The sequence below is a fragment of the Molossus molossus genome, unplaced genomic scaffold, assembly GCF_014108415.1.
Source record: "Molossus molossus isolate mMolMol1 unplaced genomic scaffold, mMolMol1.p scaffold_m16_p_19, whole genome shotgun sequence".
Taxonomy (NCBI): domain Eukaryota; kingdom Metazoa; phylum Chordata; class Mammalia; order Chiroptera; family Molossidae; genus Molossus; species Molossus molossus.
Window position 1 is genome coordinate 42,273,233 of NW_023425354.1, and position 21,991 is coordinate 42,295,223.

The following is a 21,991-nucleotide window of genomic DNA, read 5'->3' on the forward strand; positions in this document are numbered from 1 at the left end:
TAGTGACATCTGCATTTTCAGCTATAGCAATAAAACTCTAAGTGTCACACACCCAGGTCCTATCAATAATTGTTAATCTCCTGATACAAGGTTCTTAAGGACTGGAAAGAACAATGATCCTGTGCTCTAGACTTTAATCATTCCCAAGTTCACTGGATAATGACTACATGGGTGAAACATCCTCATCAGATACAATCTAGGGAGTGCCAGGTCTCAACAAATGAGGCAAGTAAAGCAGTACATGTAAGCAGAGGCTGGCAAGAGGACCCCATAGCCAGACTGTGAAAACAAATGGAGGTTGGCTGGGGGAAGGCCACACACCTCACAGACAAGTTCTAGGGGACCTCCAGGAACCACCCTAGGATATGGACCAGTACCATCTTGGGTCCTCCAGATCTACTCTGGAATCTTGGAAAGCTAGGAGTCTGAACTACTCAAAGGGAATCCCAAAAAGTCTAGAACAGAAAGTTCTCTGCGGAGGTTCAAATCTTTCCTTTCTAGGAACTCAAGGCAGGAAACTGTCCAAGGTTAAGAAAATGATTCCACCCCCCACTCCCACCTTTAACTACAGGACATGCTGGTTTAGCGTAAGTCAGGGCTCTTAGCAGTGACTCTCTTCCTCCTTGCTCCCTATCTCTCCACCCAAACCTGGCATGCACATTTCCTGTGTTATATAACATATCTGAGGTATAGCTGATTCTAAATCACCTGTCATCAAAAACTGGACTTCTTTCCACTTTCCCCCAACAACACCAATGTTTCCTTTGCTATATTCTTGGTGTCTAGGCCTAGGCCATCCCCAGGGAAGGAAGATCACCCTACAGGCTCTTTTCTATGACGGCTGCCTCTCTCAAGTCTCTGGCCTCGCCTGGCCGGTGAGGCTGAGAGATTGAGCATCGACCCATGCACCAAGAGGTCGCCAGTTCAACTGCCAGTCTGGGCACATGCCCTGGTTGTGGGTCCGATCCCTAGTGGAGGGCATGCAGGAGGTGGCCAATTGATGTTCTCCCTCATCAATGTTTCTTTCTCTCGCTCTCCCTTCCTCTCGCTCTAAAACCAATAAAGAAAAAAAAAATTTTAAATAGGACCAGGAGAAAAGACACTAAAATGTTAACAGCGACTACCTAGGGATAAGAGAATCCTGGCCGGGAAGCTCAGTTGGTTAGAGTGCCTTCCAGATACACCAAGGTTGCAGGTTCAATCCCTAGTCAGGGCACACACAAGAATCCACCAATGGCCCTGGCTGGGTAGCTCAGTTGGTTAGAGCATTGTCCTGATACACCAAGGTTACAGGTTCAATCCCTGGTCAGGCACATAAAAGAATCAACCAATGACCGCATAAATAAGTGTAATACAAATCAATGTTTCTCTCTCTCTCAAATCAATTTTAAAAATTAAGAAAAAAAAAAAAAAAGCCCTGGCTGGATTGGCTCAGCGGTTAGAGCACTGGCCTGCAGACCAAAGGGACCTGGGTTTGATTACCGGTCAGGGGCATGTGCCTGGGTTACGAGTTCAATCCCTGGCCCCAGTCGGGGTCATGCAGGAAGCAGCCAATTGATGTGTCTCTCTCACACTGATGTTTCTCTCTCTCTCCCTCCCTCCCTTCTATTCTGTCTGAAAAATCAATGGAAAAGTATCCTCAGATGAGGATTAACAAAAAAAAAAAAAAGAGAGAGATTCATGGATAGTTCATTTCTTCTGTTTCTATGTACTTTCTAAAATTTAAACATAGACAACATTACTTTCAGAATCAGTAAAAACAATCAAAACTATCATACCATCCCCAAATAAGAGGGGTTGGTTCTGTGCCATCTCAGGCCATGACTATTTGGTGGTTTTCACCCAGCTGGTTGCCAAATTATACTAGACAACATTGACACAACCAGCCTCAGGTCTGAAGGAAGTCCCAAACTCATCCTTCCACTGGCTTAATCCGTAAAATGAATGTGGGACACAAAACCCCAATTCTCCCCCCTTGCTGGGTCTACTTGACCACATTCTTCTGTCCATCTTGGGGCCCAAACTCTAGCTTCCACCAGGTCTGCACTCACCAGTTCTGCAGTAAGGGTAGGCATTCCATGCTTTCTCATGTATATTCAGGGCTCCCTCTGGGGCCAGCATTCGAACAAACGCGGGCACTTTGCTATAGTGAGAAAAAGGAGTTATGAAGAGAATGAGAAGACAATGGGCTTTTACATCACATTCTTCAGGCTACAGCTCCAGCCTCTTCAATAGGGAATTGACAAGTAAATTTCCATGAGATAAGTAGGTTACTCTTGTGTGTGAGAAGCCACCTGTCAGAATCTGAACCCCCAGCTCGGCTGGCCACTAACATCCACTCATATCTCCCCTACTACCCACCAGGAACAGGACAAGAGGTGAGACCCCGGCTACCTGCCATGGTTTATCAACCATTCTACTCATTATGCTTTTTTTCCAGAGCTCACTGGGCCCAGGGCATTACACTCCACACTACAAGGATGAGATATCTCCAAGAGTGTACCAAGTCCAGGTTTATGGACCAGAGAGACTGACTAACTTTGATTATGGAATTCAAGATGGTCTTGTCAGCTCTGGGACGCCAGGAGGCTCTCAGGGCCACCTGCCTCCCAGGACAAGATATTTTCTTCTATTTAATTCTTCTTATCTCAGGTTACAGAACAGCATGTTCAGTGAGAGCTACCCCTGCCCCCACCTTTTTTTTAAAGGTACATATATTTCTTTTAACTGGTCACTGGCATTCTAAGCAGTCTTTAGCGGGCTCCAACAATCTCATCAGCTTTAGTGCCCGAGGCCTAAGAAAAAAGAGCTAACCCAACAGAGAGCTAACTCAGAGCACTCAGAGCAACCCTCCGAGACCCACCCACTCACTGCCATGCTCATTCAGGCAAGTCATTTCCATCTGCCAGGTACCAGGATACATACAGAAACCACAGAGACTAAGCTCCTGCCCTCAAGGAGCTGTCATTCCAGTGGGGAGTATAACCAGGCAGAGGACAACACTATGTGTGCCACAACAGGGCTCTGGGGGACAGAGCATGGGGGCTGAACATGGTGCGGGCAGCATGGGGCATGGGAGGCTCCTCAGGAGAATAAGGATTAAACTAATACACAGAGCAGAGAGTAGGACTGAACAAGACACAAGGATAGGAGAAAGGTGAGAAAAGTTAGAAGAGAGAGAAGTTCAGAGTAGCTGGTGTAAGGTATGAAGTAGGGAATACAAGAGAATGTACAGTGGCTGGGTCAGAAAAGATCTTGTAAGTTACATCAGAGAGTATGGACTTCATCCTGAGGGAAAAGGGATGCCATCTATAGCTTTCAAGCCAGAGAGCAATAGACCCTGTCTTCTAGAAAAAACACTCAAAGCTGTGTGGAGAAGTGGAAAGCAAGGTGATCAGTTAGGAGCTACTATAGTAATTGAGGTAAGACGTGATGAAAAGAAGTGGAAAGGTTGCAGGTACTAAGGAGATAGAGTCAAAAGAACTTGATTTGATATAAGGGACAAGGAAGAGGGTGGTGGGAATCTGTATCCCTGACGAGGGCAACTAGATGGCTGACAAAGAGGCTTTGGTCCTCATGACGAGAGGTGGTTGTGGCATTAAACACTTCTAAACATTTTTTTGCAGCTGTGTGTTTGGAGTTAAGGAAATAGTAGTAGCAGCTCAAAGTTTACGCCCTCTCTTGTAAGAAAGAGGGTAAGGTAAGACAGGTCCTACAGATTTCCTCTCTGCAACTGTGGTTGGACCAAGTGAGCTAAGGAACAAATTGATCCCTTCTATCAACCTCACTATCTTCAAAATCCTCTTTAAAAAATACAAATGCAGCCCTGGTTGGTTTAGCTCAGCAGTTAGAGCATTGGCCTGTGCACCAAAGAGCCGCAGGTTCAATCCCTGGCCCAGTTGGTCTTGTGCAGAAGGCAACCAATCAATGTGCCTCTCTCACATGGACGATTTTCTCTTTTTCTCTCCCTCCCTCCCTCCCACCCTATCTTAAAAAAAAAGACCCAAAAAAAAGGAAAAATATCTTTGGGTGAGGATATAAAAAAAATTTTTTTTTTTATAATCCTCACCTGAGGACATTCTCGCATCCATCTTCACATAGAGCGGGAGGGAGAAAGGGACAAAGACACAGAGAGAAACATCGATGTGACAGACACACACATTGAGTGGCTGCCACCCACACGACCCCAACCAGGGCCGGGGACAAACTGTAACTGAGGTATGTGCCCTTAGTGGGAACCCAACCCGGTTCTCTCTGGTCTGCGGGCCGACGCTCTAACCTCTGGCCAGGGCTAAATAAAGTTTTTTATTTATTATTATTATTATTATTATTATTATTTTTTATCCTCACCCGAGGACATTTTTCCATTTTTTGTACAGATAGAGTGGGAGGGAGAGAGAGGAAGAGAGAGAGAGGGAAACATCGATGTGAAAGGGACACATCGAGTGGCTGCCACCCGCACGACCAACCAGGGTCGGGGACAAACTGCAACCGAGGTACGTGCCCTTAGCGGGAACCGAACACGGGTCTCTCCAGACCGCAGGTGGACGCTCTAACCGCTGAGCCAAACCGGCCAGGACTAAAAAAAGTTTTTTAAATGCAAATGTGCCCAGCCAGTGTGGCTCAGTGGATTGGGCATCATCCCACAGACTGAGAGGTCCCAGTTTGATTCCTGAGCAGGGCATGTGCCCAGGTTATGGGCTCGATCCCCAGTGGGGGGCTTGCAGGAAGCTGCCGACTGATGTGTCTCTATCACATTGATGTTTCTATCTTTCTCTCCCTTCTTCTCTCTCTAAAAACTCAATAAAAAATATTAAAAAATACAAATGCAACTATGGGGGAAGACATATATTGAACTTTAAATTTTTTTTTTTTTTTGAACTTTAAATTTTTAATATTAATTTTCAATTATAGTTGACATACACCTCGAGCCTAATTTTAAGTAACTGTTAATGCTCAGTACAGATTGGCTGGTAGCCAACTCGGAGTAGGGAAGGAGATGAAGAGGAGGCGTGGAGGAAAAAGCACACTGTAAGAAGTGGGAACACAGTGAGGTTCCCCCCACTTCACAGTGCTGCTTTCCTCCCGGCTCCAGCACTCACAAAATCCAGGCCCCTCTGGACTAGCATTTTTACACCTGCAGAGTGGCAGACTATATTAAATCAGGGATTTTACCTAACAAAGATGAAATAGGTTTTAGTTCAGTCTGGTGACTAGAAATTAAGATTCAGGTGTAAGCTGCAAAGCAATGTGGATGTACTTAATACCACTGAACTCTACACTTAAAAATGGTAAAAATGCCTTGGCCAGTTTGGCTCAGCAGTTAGAGTGTTGGCCTGCGGACCGGAGAGTCCCAGGTTCAGTTCCCACTAGGGGCATGTACCTCAGTTGCAGTTAGTCTCCTCCCCAGTTGGGGTCGTGTGGGTGGCAACCACTCCATGTGTCTCTCTCACGTGGATGTCCCGCCCGCCCCCCCAACCCCGCCAAGATAAGTACAAAAATGTCCTTGGGTGAGGATAAAAAATAAAAGGTAAAAATGGTCCTAGCCGATACTAGCTCAGCAGTTAGGAGCATTGGCCCGTGGACCAACAAGTCTCGGATTTGATTCTGGTCAAGGGCATGTACCTCTGGTGCGGTTTATCCCTGGCCCTGGTCTGGGTCATGCGGGAGGCAACCAGTCAATGTGTCCCTCTCACTTCGATGTTTCTCTCTCTCTGTCCCTCCCTCCCACTCTATCTGAAGATAAGTAGAAAAATAAATATCCTCAGGTGAGGATTAAAAAAAAAAATTCAGGCAGGCCTGGGCCAGTGTGACTCAATGGTTGAGCGCTAACCCATGCACCAAGAGGTCACCGGTTTGATTCCCAGTCAGGTCACATGCCCAGGTTTTGGGCCAAATCTCCAGTGGGGGGCATGCAGGAGGTAGCCAATTGATGTTCTCTCTCATCGATGTTCCTATCTCTCTTTTCCTCTCCTTTTCTCTCTCTCACAAATCAATAAAGAAAAAATATTTAAAATATATATGTGTTCAGGTTTATTTTTTCCAGTTCTGCATAGTTTCTTTCTTTCTTTCTTTCTTTCTTTCTTTCTTTCTTTCTTTCTTTCTTTCTTTCTTTCTTTCTAATCCTCATTCGAGGACATTTTTTCATTTTTTGTTCAGATAGAGCAGGAGGGAGAGAGAGGAAGAGAGAGAAAGAAACATCGATGTGAAAGGGACACATCGAGTGGCTGCCACCCGCACGACCCAACCAGGGCCGGGGACAAACTGCAACCGAGGTACATGCCCTTAGCGGGAACCGAACCTGGGTCTCTCCAGACCGCAGGCTGATGCTCTAACCGCTGAGCCAAACCAGCCAGGGCCAGTTCTGCATAGTTTCTGAAACTTGCTTGGTTCAACTTCCATTCAAGCTGGTACATGTTTACTATTATTTTCAATACCCTTTGGGTTGCCTCAGAGTTTGCTGAAATACAGAGTGTGACAAAGGTCGGTTTACAATTATAAATAATAATAAAAGAATAAACTCTGTGTTTCCTGTACTCACAGCTGTAAACCTATTTTGCCATACCCTGCGTTACTGTTTTAGTTAGGGATTCGGCAAATCTGTGTGGTTTGCTATAAATTTTAATACACAATTAAGTTCAAATATTTAAATATTTATGTCTTTGATCCAAAGACAGGTACCAAAATTTTTCTGGTAGCTGATTTAACAATATCAGAATTTAAAATGCTACCTGACCCAGCAATTCCACTTTCAGGAACACTCACTATAGATTCACACACACCAAAAGATCTGCACAGGAGTTTACTGGAGCACTGTATGCAAACATCTGGAAATGACTATAAACATACATCAAGAGAGGACAGGTGAAACAACTCACAACACATCTGTACAAAATAATACTATGTGTACTTCAAAAGAATGAGGCCGAAATGCTGACCGTGAAAGAAAGCTATGATATATAAGTAACAAGAAAGCAAAGTCAAGAATGGTGTGTATAATATGATCTCATCTGTTAAGATAAAAATAAAGGAAATGAACACCCATTTATACACACACACACACGCCCCTATACTCATAGACAATGAGTATTACTGTGGGAAGGGCCCACAAGAAACTAAACACTATCACCTCTGGGGACTGGGAACCTGGCAGGATATGTATTACTTTTTAAAAAATAAAATAAAATAAAGAACAAACAAACAAAACCCACCCCCTAAACCTTTAAATAAACAAAGAAGTCCTACCTACACCTACTCTCACAGGTGAAGCAACCTGAGCAACCAGCTAATAACCTGGAAACCCCCAATTATCCATTATCTCCACTTCAAAACCAGGCCATCTTTGGGCTCTGCTGTATAGCCACATACCTCTGCAAGTGGTAGATCTTGTGTGTGTACTGGCCTTTCTCACCATCCTTTTCATAGGGTTCATTCACCAGGACCTCCACGCCTTCACCACCACCCGTTTCATTTTTGCTGGCCTCAGCCACAGAATACAGCTGTCCTACTTGATACTAAGGGAACAGAGAGACGGGAGTTAATTGTCAATGCAGAATCTTCCAAACAGTTACACATGGTCCAGTTGCCTGTACCTGTCCAATTAGTTCACTCTGGGGTACCTTCATTTAAGAACTCATTCTGAAGTTTCACACAGGGCCTTGCTCAAATCCACCCAAAGCAACTGAAAATGCTGCTTCATGGTCTCTCTTTAGCCATCCTATGCATTTCATTTCATCCTTCCCATTTTCACACCACAATTCAGAAAACAGATTATAGAATCCAAAGTAGCTTTTGCTCTGCTGAGACCTCAAAAGATCTAGGGTAGTTGCTAGAAGTCTATTTGTTCCATTCATTTAAACAGATCCTAAGATATGACTTCTTTCTCCACTGGTAGGCCCCTACTCACCCTGCCAGCAGCTCAGAAAACAGTCTTGCAGGCAACCAGACCTCCTGATACTTTCCAGATTCCTGATGGGACTGAAGCAAGTGCCCTGCTTCCCATATTAGATAGCATTAGATAGCACAGATTCCTACCCCACGGTCTGTGCTGGCTGGGTACACCCTCTGTGTTGGCACTTACCAGATGGCAAAAGCCTAGTTTTCCTTTATTTGGGTCACATGACACCCTATCAAGTCACCAGTCAAGATCACTGGCCTCCTCTGACCCCCTCAGGAGAACTCACTGTTAGGGCCAATGACCTGGGCAGTGCCCAGACCTGGCCCTTTTGCTCCCTTCTCTCTGAAGGAAGCTGTCTGGATGGAAAAATAAGGTGAAAAGAGAACGAACAGAAGCATTTAATGCAGGAAGTTACATCTATACCACACAATGCATCTTGCCTGTCACTGCCAGTGCCTCACAGGCACAATTTAGGAAATATGAGAAAAAGGTATTATTATTATTTGTTTTTGTTAATCCTCATCCGAGGATATTTTTTCCAATGATTAGAGACTGGGGGAGGGCGAGAAACATCGATGTGAGAGAGACACATTGATTGATTGCCTCCCACATGCACCCCAACCAGGTCGGGGGATCGAATCTGCAACCCAGGTATGTGTCCTTGACTGGGAACTGAAACTATGACCCTTCCATGCATAGGCTGAAGCTCTAACCACTGAGCACACTAGCCAGGGAGAGGAAAAAAGTATTTATCATACCCAATATGTTGTGTGGGGAGACAAAGGTTTTCCTCACCCTGTGTCCCCTCCCCAAGCTACTGGTACTCCCAAGAGTGAAAGATGAGAACATTTTTCTCCCTTTGAAATTAAAACAGAGAGGCTGTGTCTGGGCAGCTGTCATTTAAACCACTGCCTGCAAGAGCAAGGAGTAGAGGCAGCTTCCAGGGCTGTATCATCTCAAACTTGGATGCTTCCTCGACCAGGCAGCTTCCTAAGCACCATAGAGAAATTTCTGGGCAAAGTCCGGAAGGTGAAGCAGCAGACCAGGAAAATTCACTGTTCATCACAAAGGTGAAAGGGCCCTGACTTCCAAAGAAAGAACCCAGCACAAAATGCCAAGGGAAGGCCCAGGCAAGCAACCAAGGCTCAGTTAATCCCATAAAGAGGAGCACAGGGGTGAGAGCCAGTCATCTTGACCTTGCTAATCCAGAACAATATCAGTGTTGCTTCAATGACCCCATGGAACCTCAAGCTGTCCCTGTGCCTTTCCAAGGCCACTCCCTAGCTGAGGCACACATGAAAACCCCTATCAAGTGGGTCAGGGTTTGGCTGAGCCAGGGGTTCTTAAGAAGGAGCAGTAATTCTGTTTCAGAGAAGTCATAAGAACATCTAACCACTGACTCAGCAATCCTAAAGGGCAGGCTAGGGAAAAAAGGCCTGGTGGTGGGGACTGCCTGCTGGCTGGTAGTGCTGCTTGGGGAGGGGCTCCAAATACAGACTAATCCCCTTCATTGGTTCCTCTTCAGCTGCAGGAATCAGAGGGCAGGCTCTAAGAGGATCAGTCTGTTGGACTGGCATCTTCCCCCTTTAATCTCCCTTGATATTCTGATCCTTTAATCCCAGTGAGACAAGAGAAGGCAGTTTTGCTAATCCAAAGGGCTAAGTAAAACTGGCTTCCACAAGCCACAGGTGAGGAACACTTTCCATGCCCAAGGGTTCCCTTTGGCACAGTGGCTCCATGTCCTGGGAAAGCAGAAAGCAGTCGGACTCAAATGGGGTGAAATGGAAGTAGGGGTGAGACCATTGTATCAGATAAAGAGCCTTGAGGAGACTGGGATTCCAGTTGCCTCAGGCCTAGGACACTGCTTCCTGCCCTTGAGATTTGTTTCCTTGTCCCAGAGAACTAAAACTCTCAGCTAAGAAAAACAAGCAACTCTACCACTTTGGCAATCTGGGAGTAGGAGCCCAGGAAGATGCTGTGGGTGGGCCTAAAACACTGACATTAAACAAACCAGCACAGCTGTTGTTCCCGCCCACATGGCCTTGTTGGGCCAGTTACCATAGGGGATGGTGCCATGCATCTCTGGAAAGGAGAAGTAAAACAGCCCTGCCCACAGTGGAGGGTGGGTAGCCCTGAGCCAGGAACCACTGGTGGATACACCCACATCAAACAGTCAGAGTTTTTTGCTCTGCTGCAGAATGCCCTGAAACTCTTTGCAGTATTAGGCCAAAGGGTCTGACCAGTTAGAAGCTAATTCCATCCCAAAATATTGATTTGGACCATCAGAAATAAAGATATAGTCTTCTCTTTCTCCTCTTTCCCCCCTAAATCAGAAAGCTCTGAGGGTCTCAAATCATGATCTCTAATTAGGAAGTGAATCTATCAGTCACATAACACTGGGCTGTTCCCATGGGAACCAGAAGTCAGGAGGGGGTTATTGATAACGGCTCTGAGAAGGCTGATCATTCCTTGTTTCCTCTTTGGCCTCTCATTCAAGATTTTCTGATCTTCTAGAACTAAGGTTCAAGCTATCAAAAGAGCAGCTCCTGCTTCAACCCCAAGCCATGGACTGCTTTCTCAGCAGCAGTTTCTAGCTGAGAACACAATGACCATCACCAGGCACAGATGAATCCTAACCAGCACTTACTTCTCCAGCTCCTACATAGACTTCCAGCTCTGTTCACCTGCCCCATCACTTCCTCAATGCTGCAAAAAAGCTACCACAAGTTAAAACCTGTAATCGCAGACACTCTCCAAGTTCCCCTTTCTGTCCATTCTTCACTTGCTACACGCAATCAGTGTTCTGGCCCCTCCAACCTAAACACAGAGCAGCCAGGAAGTGCCCCAAACAGGTGCTGGCCCTCCTGGGTCTGCCACACTCTCATCCTTCATTCCATCAAGAAATTCCCTGTGAAAAGATCCATTTCCCTAAATGCCAGACTGAGGCACTCCCAAGTTCCTGGGGAGATCTTACTGACTGGGGGTGGGGTGGGATCATGTTATACAGCAGAGAGGGAGTCATCGGACCCCCAGTTTCAAGTAACATGCTGGGCCTTCCTGCTTGGGAAAATCATCACTTTCTATTTCTCACAAAAACAGCGTAGCCCCCAAGGGAAGTGGGTTAACACTTCCAAGCCAATGCCTATCAGCCCAAGAATGTGGTTCCTAGGCCCTAGGTACATCTAAGGTGCCTCCAGAGATTGCAGCATCTATCCACCACCCCCTTTCCCCAGTTTCCTCAGTCTTGTTTCCTTTCTCCTTTCCCAGAACACCCAGATCATGTTTGAGGCCCACCTCTGGCTCCCTTCCCCAGGTCTCTATAGCTTTTATCAGACCTCCAGACTACCAGTGGAGACAATCCTCTAGGAGGCTAACACCTGCCCACCACTTTTGGGGGATCAAGAAGCTTGGTTATTTGTCTCATCTGAACTGTGCTTGTGCTGTGGGCTCTGGTTTCATTTTTCCATTTCATGTCTGGAACAGACTAGAAGTTATCACAGGAGCTTCATGCTGACACTGCAGGAAAGAGAATGACTGAGGGCACTATGCTAGCTGACAAACTTCACTCAGACTGGAGTTTAGCCGGAAGTGAGGGTGGAGAGAGGGCGATGGATTCAGAAGGAAGCGAAAGAGAAGGCTGTGCCAGGAGAGGAAAGTAGAGGAAGTTCAGGGAACGGGTGGGACAAGGAGGCTCTGTGACAGTTCTCTGCTGTCCGAGAGACCAACTCTGAGTCAGCATGGCCTGTAAACTTTCTTGTGGCAAATCCTGCCAGATTCCCATACACAGAGACGACAGGCCCAAGAACCATAAAAGGACAAAGGGCAAGCCAAGCCCATTTGCATTCCCTGCCCACCGTAAAAGGAGAGTTCTGGGCCTTGGTCTTCCCAGCAGTCACCTAGAGTGTAGCTAGGGAGAGCCTCAGAGATTTCCTGCCCTGCTGGTTTGTTGCACAACCAGAGAGAGCTATGCACACTTCCCAGTCAAGCTGTGGAGGTCCCAGAAATGCACACACTCAATCCCCTCAATAACATGTCCCAAAACAGGCACAGTCCCAGCAGGTAAAGGACAGACTGACTTAGTCTCTATTCAGTCACCTAGCATGCCAATGACTTGGGGCAGGCTGTGTACACAGTTGCCCAGGTATATAAAACAAGTGCCTTCCCTGTTGGAAGGAATGCAGATTGGAGCAGCCACTATGGAAAACAGCATGGAGAGTCCTCAAAATATTAAAATATTAAATATTAAAATATTAAATATTAAAATGGAACTGCCTATGACCCAGTGATTCCACTTGTGGGTATATATCCGAAAAACCCCAAAACACTTAAAAGAATATATGCACCCCTATGTTCACTGAAGCATTATTTACAATAGCCAACATATGGAAGCAATCCAAGTGCCCATCAATAGAAGAGTGGGCAAAAAAGTTGTGGTACATACATGCAATGGAATATTACTTGGCCATAAAAAAGTACGAAATCTTGCCATTTGTGACAGCATGGATGGACCTAGAGAATATCATGCTAAGTGAAATAAGTCAGTCAGAAAAAGACAAATACCATATGATGTCACTAACACTCGGAATCTAAAGAACAAAATAAACGAATAAACAAAATTGAAACAGACTCATAGATACAGAGAAGAGACTGAGAATTGCCAGAGAGGAGGGTAGTTGGGGGACTGGGTGAAAAAGGTGAAGGGATTAAGAAGCACAAATTGGCCCTGGCCGGTTTGGCTCAGCGGTCACAGTGTTGGCCTGCGGACAGAAGGGTCGCAGGTTTGATTCTGGTCAGGGGTGTGTGCCTGGGTTGCGGGTTCAATCCCTGGCCCTGGTTGGGGTCATGTGGGAGGCAACCAATCGTTGTGTTTCCTCTCACATTGATGTTTCTCTCTCTCTCTCTCTCTCTCCCTTCCTCATTCTACCCTCTTTAAAATCAATGGGAAAATATCCTTGAGTGAGAATTAACCAAAGAAAAAGTAGCACCAGGAAAATTCACATTGAGTATTTATTATCTCTATGTTAGAACAGACATGAAAACCATACAAAGAGTTTGGGCCACTTGGAGCAATTATATACAACTATGGGTAAAATGAAGAAGGACTTACCTCGTCTACAGACACAGGCAGGATGACTCGACTACAAGAGAGGGAAAAACAATAACAACTTCAGGCTCTGAAACCTGGCCAAGGCTCTTCAAGCATCACCTCAGAATAGCATTAAACATTTTGTTGCACATGACACTACGCTCACTGTCAGAAACCCAGCTGAGAATGGCCCAAGTGCTTCGAGGCTAGTACGCTCTGTGCCCTCCTGGGAGCCCATTTAGAGTTCTGTGATTCAGTGCAAACCTGTCTCCCAACCAGCTACTTCTCAGGCAGGCCTCCGAGTCACCTTTGGAACTGTCTTCTTTCTCTCCTCCAATAATCTCCCCAAAACAAAACTTGCCACCAAGTCTAGTGAAATGGGGAAGCTAACACAGGAGAACCCACCCCTGCAAACTCTAAACCCAAGATGAGGATTCAGACCCAAAGAAACAGACCCTGGGGATTTACATCTCTGTGAACCCAACCTCCCAACAATATAGCCCTCAAGGTGAAAGGCTAGGAAGGGGCCAAGCTCCTTAGAGGCTGAATCACTCTAAAAGCATGCACCAACCATCTCTGCTCTGGGACAGGATATTACAATACAAGTTATTACCATAAAGCCACCAAGAGAGGAGGACACCCAACTTGTGTCCTGACCTCCAGAAGCTATCCAAAAGCACCTCAATTGTTCACTGTCTTTTTCTTCTCTATTTCAATGATCACCCATCATTGGAGGTACCACCATAAACCTGACAGAGAAGCCATGGCCAGCAAAGTCCATATTGGTGTGACGGTTAGCAACACTCCTCCAGGTGGCTTGCATTTGTCACACAGAGCAATAGCCAACCCCTAGTTCAAAGCTGTGAGGTAAGAGGGCTGATACAAAAATGTTTGGTTGTATTCATACAAATCACAAGCTGAGATGTCAGTTCGTGGACCCTAGCTGGAATCCCCTGGAGCCTGCTGTATCTTGTGTGCTTGGTGAAGCATGAGCTGCTATATATACCCTCTGTCCTGCGCAGTGGTTCCAATCAGGATCCTTGCTCCAGATTGGTAAATAGTCCGCTCACTGTTTTCTAGTTCTACCAAGGTCTCCCAGGTAGCAAGAAGCACACAGAGGGGTCTGAGGAAAACATCGCACTACAGGCAAAGCACCAGGTAGAAAAGTAGCAAGAAAAACAAAATGGTATCCAAGTCTTTACTGCCTGCTAACTCCCCTCCTCCAGAATGACTCAAATAACGTAAAATCCTGCAGGTTATTGGATGCTGCTACTAATGCTCTCCTCCCATTAGAAAAAGCTGACAATGCAGAAACATATTTCCAACTTGGAGGCCACAATTTCGGCACCCTTAGTAGAAACTTCCTAGAAAACAATCAGTCTTTTATATTCAAGAACAGCATTAAAAATCACATCCAAGAATTTTCAGAAATCAAATCAAGGAGAATCCTGTTAGAGGAAGTATCAGAAAAATCAACAGGGATAACCTTCAGACCCTGGATGGGCACCAAGTCTCCCCCAAAAGGAGAAGGGCATCAGCCAGTTCCCGACAGGATGCTCTGAGGATGCTGACATTACAGCTGATACCCAGACATTTATCCCGGGCTCCTTGGGAGCAAAACCACCCCAGCTGCAATAGGGTGCAATTCCAAAGGACAGGGCCACAGAAGCAGTGCTGGGCTGAGACTAGAGCTGTGCTCACTTCAGTGTGACCTTCACTCACACCATTCCCAGAGCTGCAGTGCTGCAGCTACAGCCAAGTGTCTCAGATGCCCCCTTCCGTGTCCCCCACCCAGGGATGCTCGCACATGCCTGAGTACATACAGGGCACAAGTCGGACAGGAAGGAAACGCACATGCCCGGCCCCTTGGACCGTTCCCTAGCAGACTTCAAAGGGAGGAGGACAAAAAATGGGAATAGATTTTTTCAAAACTCACTCTTCAAAACTCACTCACATCTCTTCTGAAGGTCCCTTCCCTTCCCTACCTGACTGTCTTTACAAAACTACAGGTTTCTACAGATTCTCGAATCCACCTGGGAATAGAAAAAGGGATCAGGAGAATGGGAAAAGCCTGTTTTCTGGAGAATCAAGATTACAATCCAAAGTGCACCATGCTGTTTTCCTGTTGGCATCCTAAGGTTCTTCCTCCTCACCACATAAAAAGCTCTAAGTTCTGGCTGAATCAACATCAGACTGGATATCAAGAAATTAAGGTAGAGGGCTTCAAAATAATACTCTTTAGCTAGGCTGACACCTGAATTTCTGCTCCCTTTGTTATCCAAAAACTCTATACTATGTCCTAAATGTCTTAAACACCTCCAACGAGCAAGTCAGATGGGGCAGAGTGCCTTCATCGACAGAATGGAAACAGCCCTCTGCACACCTGCCTGGCCATCAAGTGAATCCCACCAGTTGTTTTCTTGGACATCTCTCACTTCCAGAATTCCTAGGCTTCTGGCCCAATGCTGTCCACATGCCCTCCCCTCCAGGGAAGCAGTTTTACACACAAATCCAGTATCTCCTCTTTGGAAAGAAAGAATGAAAAATGTCCTGAGATGTTTCCTTGGAACCATGAGTTTCAGGGATGGGTCATTTCACATTTGAAAAACTTAGCAATCCAAACATCCCTACCTGTCAGCCAATCCCCTTGACTCTGGAAGCAAACCCATCACCCTGCCACTCCTCCCAGAAGTCACTCTTTCCACGCCCTAGTCACTACTCAAGAACTCCTTCACTTTTCATTGTCTTTTCTCAATTAATGGCCTTATGGCAACCTCTTCAATTCCTCAAAGCAAGTTCCCCATCTCTTTGCACCAAGGCTGAGAATTCCCTAGCGACAGGCTGCCCCTGTTTCCCACCCCTACTCCACTGATTCTTATATTTATTCACAAATATACACTCTTTCCTAACTAGTCTTTCCCCTGGTAACATCTTAGCCCTCTCCATCACTCCCTCATATCACGTCATTCCCTGCCCAACATCTTCTGGACTCTTTACCCAAACATCCCCGAGTCTCAAGCAGTCATCTTAAGCTTTTCTCCCCAATACTGCCTCTTCGTTACCTACCACTTGGGCACCATGTCACACCACCTTAAGGGTCGGTCCTCAGACCCTTCCCCTATCACCCAAACCTGGCCCTGACTCCCTAGTCCTTTTCCTTTATCCACTTATTACAATCTTTCCCCTGCTGCCTAAGGCAGCCACTCATTCTCCTCGTTCCCCTCAGCACCACCCCTCCCTCTGCCCCCATCATCTCAACTCCATTCCTGAAGCTCTTATCTGATCTTCTGAGCCCCTTAGTGCGGTGCATCCCCCAAACCCCTCCCCACTAGCTCACTGACCCTGCCTACCCTTGTCTAATGTTCCCCAGCCCCTCAGACGTCTCCCTCTCCTGCAGGTCCTCTCTGCCACTCCTGCAGTTCTGGCTGGCCCCTCCGTCCCTCCGCCCCCAGTGTAGAACCACCCCACATCTCACCCAGTGCGCTGGATCCTCTCAGCCCCTCATGTCCTGTCCAGCTCTCACTGTCCCCTTGACCCCTTCTCCGGCCCTCCCGGGCCCTCATTGTCCCCTCGGCCTCTCCTCGGGCCTATTCAGCCCTCACTGCCCCCTTGGGCCCCACCTCAGGTGCGGTCCGTCCCTCCCTACTCCCGCTGACCCCATCTCAGGCCCTGTCCGGCCCTCCCTGTCCCCTCAGCCCCTGCTGGGCGGCCCAACAGCCCATCCAGCGCTCTCCATCCCCTCGGGCCCAGGGCGGCCGCTGCATCCCTCCAACAGGCCACCAGCCTTCCTGTTCGTCAGCCCGACCCTGCCTTCCACCTCGCTTCCGCACGGCCGGCAGGACACTCACTACTCCTTGAGCAGCACCATGTCGCTTCGCGGCTCCGGCGGCTGCCCGCTGCCCGCCTGGCTTCCCGCCCGCTTCCCGGCAGCCGCTCTCCCCGTGGCCCCGCCCGGCCCGGCTGCCTGTGCGTCTTCGTCGTGGTCTGCTCCGTCCCCGCCGCTCTCGCTGCGCTCGCTGCGCCGGCTCCTGCGACCCGGCCTCGCCGCCTCCCGCGCCGCTGCCGACGCCGCCCGGAGCTCCGGTTCCGCAGCACCGCGCGGGGGCGGGGCGTCTCTGCGGCAACCAGAGCGTCACACGCAGCGGTGCGCGCTGACCTCAGCGCGGAGGCGGAGTCTCCTCCGGCCGGTCCCCCCTGGTCCTTAAAAGGGCCGCGGCGTCGGCGCCAGGGGTGGGACTCCGGGCGCGCGCAAGACCCCGCCAGTAGGTGTCGGGCAAGGTCTTAGGTGGGGCAGTTCTGCAGCCGAGGCAGATGCACCTAAATGCTTCGGCCAACCCAGTGGGGTGGGTTGAGATCTAGGAAAGGGTCGTGTCAAACAAATGTTAACACGAGCCAAATCTACTACGTGCAAGTCCTCTTCTAAGTGCTGGGCTCCTCAGGGCAACACTACCGAAGTGGTACTGTTACTGTTCCCGTTGACGGGCGAGAAGGAGGCAGAGGTAGAGGCTTGTTCAAGTCCGAAGCTAGCATGAGATAGGGCCGAGATTTTCACCCGGCAGTTTTAGTGTAATGTCATTCAGCCAGTTAGTATTTGTTAAGTGCCTACTGTGTACCCAAACCTGTGCTTTTGTTGAGAACATGAGCAAGGCAAAGACCACCTAGGTAGCCCTTAAGGAACTCAGGGACAAGGGGTGCGGGGGTGTGTGTGGAGGGGAGGGGAGATGGATGGGAGGAGAAGATGGAGCCAGGCAGTTAGAATGAAAAGGGGCTGCGAGAGGCCAAACACAGGTTTGTTGGGAATACACTAGGTGTAGTCAGCCAAGGCATCCTGGAGAAAGAGATTCTGAGCTGAGGTCTGTAGGAAGCTGGGAGGGAAGGTGTTTCCACTGTGAATGCAAAGGTTCATTGAGGGACTGAAAGAAGTGACTGAGACATGAAGTTTGGGGGCCGAGGAGCTGTAGAAGGGCTGGGTTGGGGCCAGATGATGTACTTCCTGGTAGATGATGATAAAGTGTTTGAAGGCCATCCAAAGGGCACAGGTGGGCATCTAAGGGTTTTAAGCAAGTTTGGTGTTTGAAGGCTCACTCTGATGGCTTGGTACAGAGGAGATGGAGGGAGCAAGAGCAGAGGCAGAAAAGCCAGTTAGCAGGCCTCTAGAAATCCAGGTAAAGATGAACTAGGAGACTCTGGTGGGAAGGAGGGGTAAAAAAGGGATGGATTCAGCAGCAGCTCAGGAAGTAAAATCAGCAAGACTTGTTGCCTAATTGGCTGAGAGGATGAAAGGAAGGAGGTTTCTGACCTGGGAGCAGAAGTGGGCTGCCTTTAGGAGAACACAGGAAAGGCAGAGTTGCACAGGGGAAAATAATGACTCCAGTGTTAAACTTAAGGGATACCTAGGTGATGGGTAGTGGACTGCCCAAGACGGGACTTGGGAAGGGAGGGTGGAGCATGTGGCTGTATTGCTGTTAAGGTATGACTGGTGCCCCAGGACAGCCCTGAGTATTGCCCATATTGGCCACTCATTCACCAAATCCTAGAGTGGGAGCAGGGATTGCCCCAGAGATCTAAGTCCAGGCCCTATGAGAGAAGGCCAAGAGAGGAGATATTGTGACCCAAAGTCCAAGATGAAATGAGTAGCCTGGAGCCTGGTCCCCTGAACCTCCCAGTATAGCCCTGTCCCTCAATATCAATGAATAATAACAATTGCTGGTGCTGGCTCTCTCTAGGAAGTAACTAAACCCAACCCTACCATCTGGGACTTGTACTAGTTGGGAAAACTACATTCACTCATTCACTCAAATATTGATTGAGCTCCTGGCCCTGTTCTAGTCCATTTTCTAGGCACTCAGAATACAGGGGTGTCCAAGAAAAATGACACTCTTACCTTGTTCAGTGGGAGGAAGCAGAATATAAACAAATACAGAATTAACATCAAGTCATGGTAAATGTTATGAAGAGGCTGAACAGGGTGACTGTGGGCCATGGAAGGCAGCATTAGTTGGGTGGCCAGGGAAGACTCTTAGAGAAGATGATTTTGCTTGGCTGGTGTGGCTCAGTGGAATGAGCATTGTCCGATGGACTGAGAGGTCCCGGTTCAATTCCTCATCAGGGCACATGCCTGGGTTGCAGGTTTGATCCCCAGTAGGGGGCGTGCAGGAGGCAGCCCATGGATGTATCTCTTTCACATGGATGTTTCTATCTCTTCCTTACTCTCTCTCTCAAAAAACAAAACAATACAAAACATATTTTTAAAAGAGAGAGAGAGAGAAGGTGATGTTTAGATGGAGACCTGAATGACTAGAGGAATTATTGCTAAGCTGGCTCTTATTTAATAAGTGTTGAGTCAAGACAGTTTGGAAGGCTGTGCTGGGCACTGAGGAAAATAAAAAGCAAAACAACAATCAAAATACCTGAGAAGCAGCCCCTGCTCTGGAAGTGCTCGGGGAGAGTGTGCCTTGAACTTGCAGAAAACTGTAACTGGTGTCTCCAGGTAGCTTGCAATAAAGGTGAATGTGTGTGACACAGAGGACAATGCTGGGGAAGATCCAAGGAGAGGCCTCCTGGGCTGGAGACATGTAGGGAGCATCCAGGACAAGGAGTATTTGAGCCAGATTTGGCTAACAAGAGGGACCAGCATCTTCAGAGGGAAACTAGCATATGCAAGGGCACAGAGGCAGAGTTCTAAAGGATGGAATCTGGGGGACTGGGGAAGCCAGAGAAGAGCCTCTGGTTAGAGCAGTGATCCTCAACCTTTTTCTTCTCATGGCACACATAAACTAATTATTAAAATTCTGCAGCACACTGAAATATATATTTTTTGTAGATCTGACCAAAAAAAGAAAGGTATAATTTTGATTTGCTCACACCGGACAGCTACTGTTGTGTTGGCTCTTGTCACTTTTTTATTTGACAATCTAAGGGAAAAGAGGTCAGTTCTCTTGACTAGATAGTCAGGTATTGCATGTTTTAAAAATTCGTGCAGCACACTGGTTGGAAATCGCTGGGTTAGAGCATGAGTAGTTCACATGGTGGGCACACACACAGGAGGGACTGAGTGTGGTACCCTGAGTGCCAAGCCAGAGCACAGTAGCTCTGGTCCATGGGAAGAGGCAGCCCTTTAAGGGCCTTAAGGAATCCCCACCTTTCATCACCCAGAAGCAAGAGTTTGCCGCTCTCACCTTATCTCTTTTCTTCTCTGAAGCATTTTTAAATGTTTTTCTTGATTTCTTAGAGAGAGAGGAAGGGAGAGGGAGAGAGATCCCATTACCCAGGCATGTGCTCTGACCGGAATCGAACCAGTGATCTCTTGGTGCATGGGATGACGCTCGATTCACTGAGCCACATCGGCCAGGCTTCTCTGAAACATTTTATTTTTTTTTATCCTCACCCAAGGACATTTTTGCATTCATCTTCAGATAGAGCAGGAGGGAGAAAGGAAGGAAGAGAGAGAGAAACATCGATGTGAGAGAGACACATCAAGTGGTTGCCACCCACACGATCCCAACCGGGGCCGGGGACAAACTGCAACCTAGGTACGTGCCCTTAGCAGGAACCGAACCTGGGACTCTCCAGTCCATGGACTGAGGCTCTAACTGAGCCAAACCAGCCAGGGCTCTCTGAAACATTTTAAAGCAAATGCTAGGCATCATGTCATCTCATTCCTCCATGTTTCAGTGTGTATTCTCGAAATATGGATTTTTTTTTTACAAATCGTAATGCTACTGTCATACTTAACAAAATTCATAAGTTCTTGATATTATCTCATACTCAGTTCATATTCAGATTTCCTTAATTAACTAAAAATTATTGTCATTTCTTTTAGGTAAGTTTAGTATCTTAACAAGGTCAGATTTTTTTTCTTCATTATTTGTTTATTATTATTTTTAAATCCTCACCCAGGCATATTTTTCCATTTTTCTTCAGATAGAGTGGGAGGGGGACAGAGAGAGGGAGAGAGAGAGAAACATCGATGTGAGAGAGACACATCGACTGGTTGCCTCCCGCACAACCCCGACCAGGACTGGGGACAAGGGGTCAGGGCCAGGGAGGAACCACAACTGAGGTATGTACCCGTGACCAGAATCGAACCTGTGACTCATTGGTCCAAAGGCCGATGCTCACCTGAAGATACATTTATTGATTTTTTTCCCTCACCTGAGGATACATTTATTGATTTTTTTTTTCCCTCATCCAAGGACATTTTTCTGTTTATCATCAGATAGAGGTGTGGGAGGGAGAGGGAGAGGAAGAGAGAGAGAGAGAAACATCGATGTGAGAAAGACACATCGATTGGCTGCCTCCTGCAGGACCCTGACCTGGGTCAGGGACCAACTGCACCGAGGTAAATGCCCTTGACTGGAATCGAACCCCTAACTCATTGGTCCAAGGGCCAACGCTCTAACTGCTGAGCCAAACTGGCCAGGGCCGTTTATTGATTTTTAGAGAGAGAGAGGGAAACATTGATGTGAGAGGAACATCAATCAGTTCTCTCCTGTACATGCCCCAGCTGGGCATCAAACTCACAGCCTTTTTGGTGTACGGGACAATGCTCCAACCAAACAAGCCACCTGGCCGGGGCCCACATTTTATGTTTAGTTGTTCTGTGTCTTACATCTTACTCTAGCAAGCATTGCTTCAGGTGTGCATAGGAGATGGCCCTTATATGCAGGGCGCAGAACTCTCCAGCTGTTCACTGTGAGCCAACAGCCCCACTGTGGGAACAGAGCCCCTGGTGCCTGATGCCCTGGGGTCCCAGGCCTACCACTTGCCACCTGTGTGACCTTGTGCAAGTTACCCATCCTCTCTGTGCCTCAGCTTCTTCATTTATAAAACGAGGCAATGAAAGTACCTGCCCAGTGGGATTGCTGGGAATCGATAGTGTCTGCTTTGAGGCAATGTACGTAAAGCAATTTTGTGTGGCATAGGGCACATTTCCATATTATTATTGTTAGGGGAAGGGTGTTGTGAAGAAAGAGGGATGGACAAGGCTGCTCTAGGCTTAAAAGGAG

The 21,991-nt window shown here is 47.5% G+C and overlaps 1 protein-coding gene across 3 annotated transcripts in view; it reads right to left on the bottom strand.

Moving 5' to 3' along the window:
- Positions 1 to 17,061, bottom strand: part of PITPNA (phosphatidylinositol transfer protein alpha) — a 40,548-nt gene extending 23,487 nt beyond the window's left edge. The window contains exons 1-4 of one of the 3 annotated variants that reach the window (XM_036268115.1): positions 16,832 to 17,061; positions 13,005 to 13,035; positions 7,369 to 7,514; positions 2,052 to 2,143 (exon numbers count right to left, since the gene is read on the bottom strand). In XM_036268115.1, the coding sequence (XP_036124008.1) occupies positions 2,052 to 2,143; positions 7,369 to 7,514; positions 13,005 to 13,035; positions 16,832 to 16,851 (289 nt within the window). In that variant the 5' untranslated portion in view covers positions 16,852 to 17,061. The remainder of the gene's footprint in view (positions 1 to 2,051; positions 2,144 to 7,368; positions 7,515 to 13,004; positions 13,036 to 16,831) is intronic. The other 2 variants (XM_036268117.1, XM_036268116.1) reach the window with 2 other exon arrangements.
- Positions 17,062 to 21,991: the final 4,930 nt, after the last annotated feature.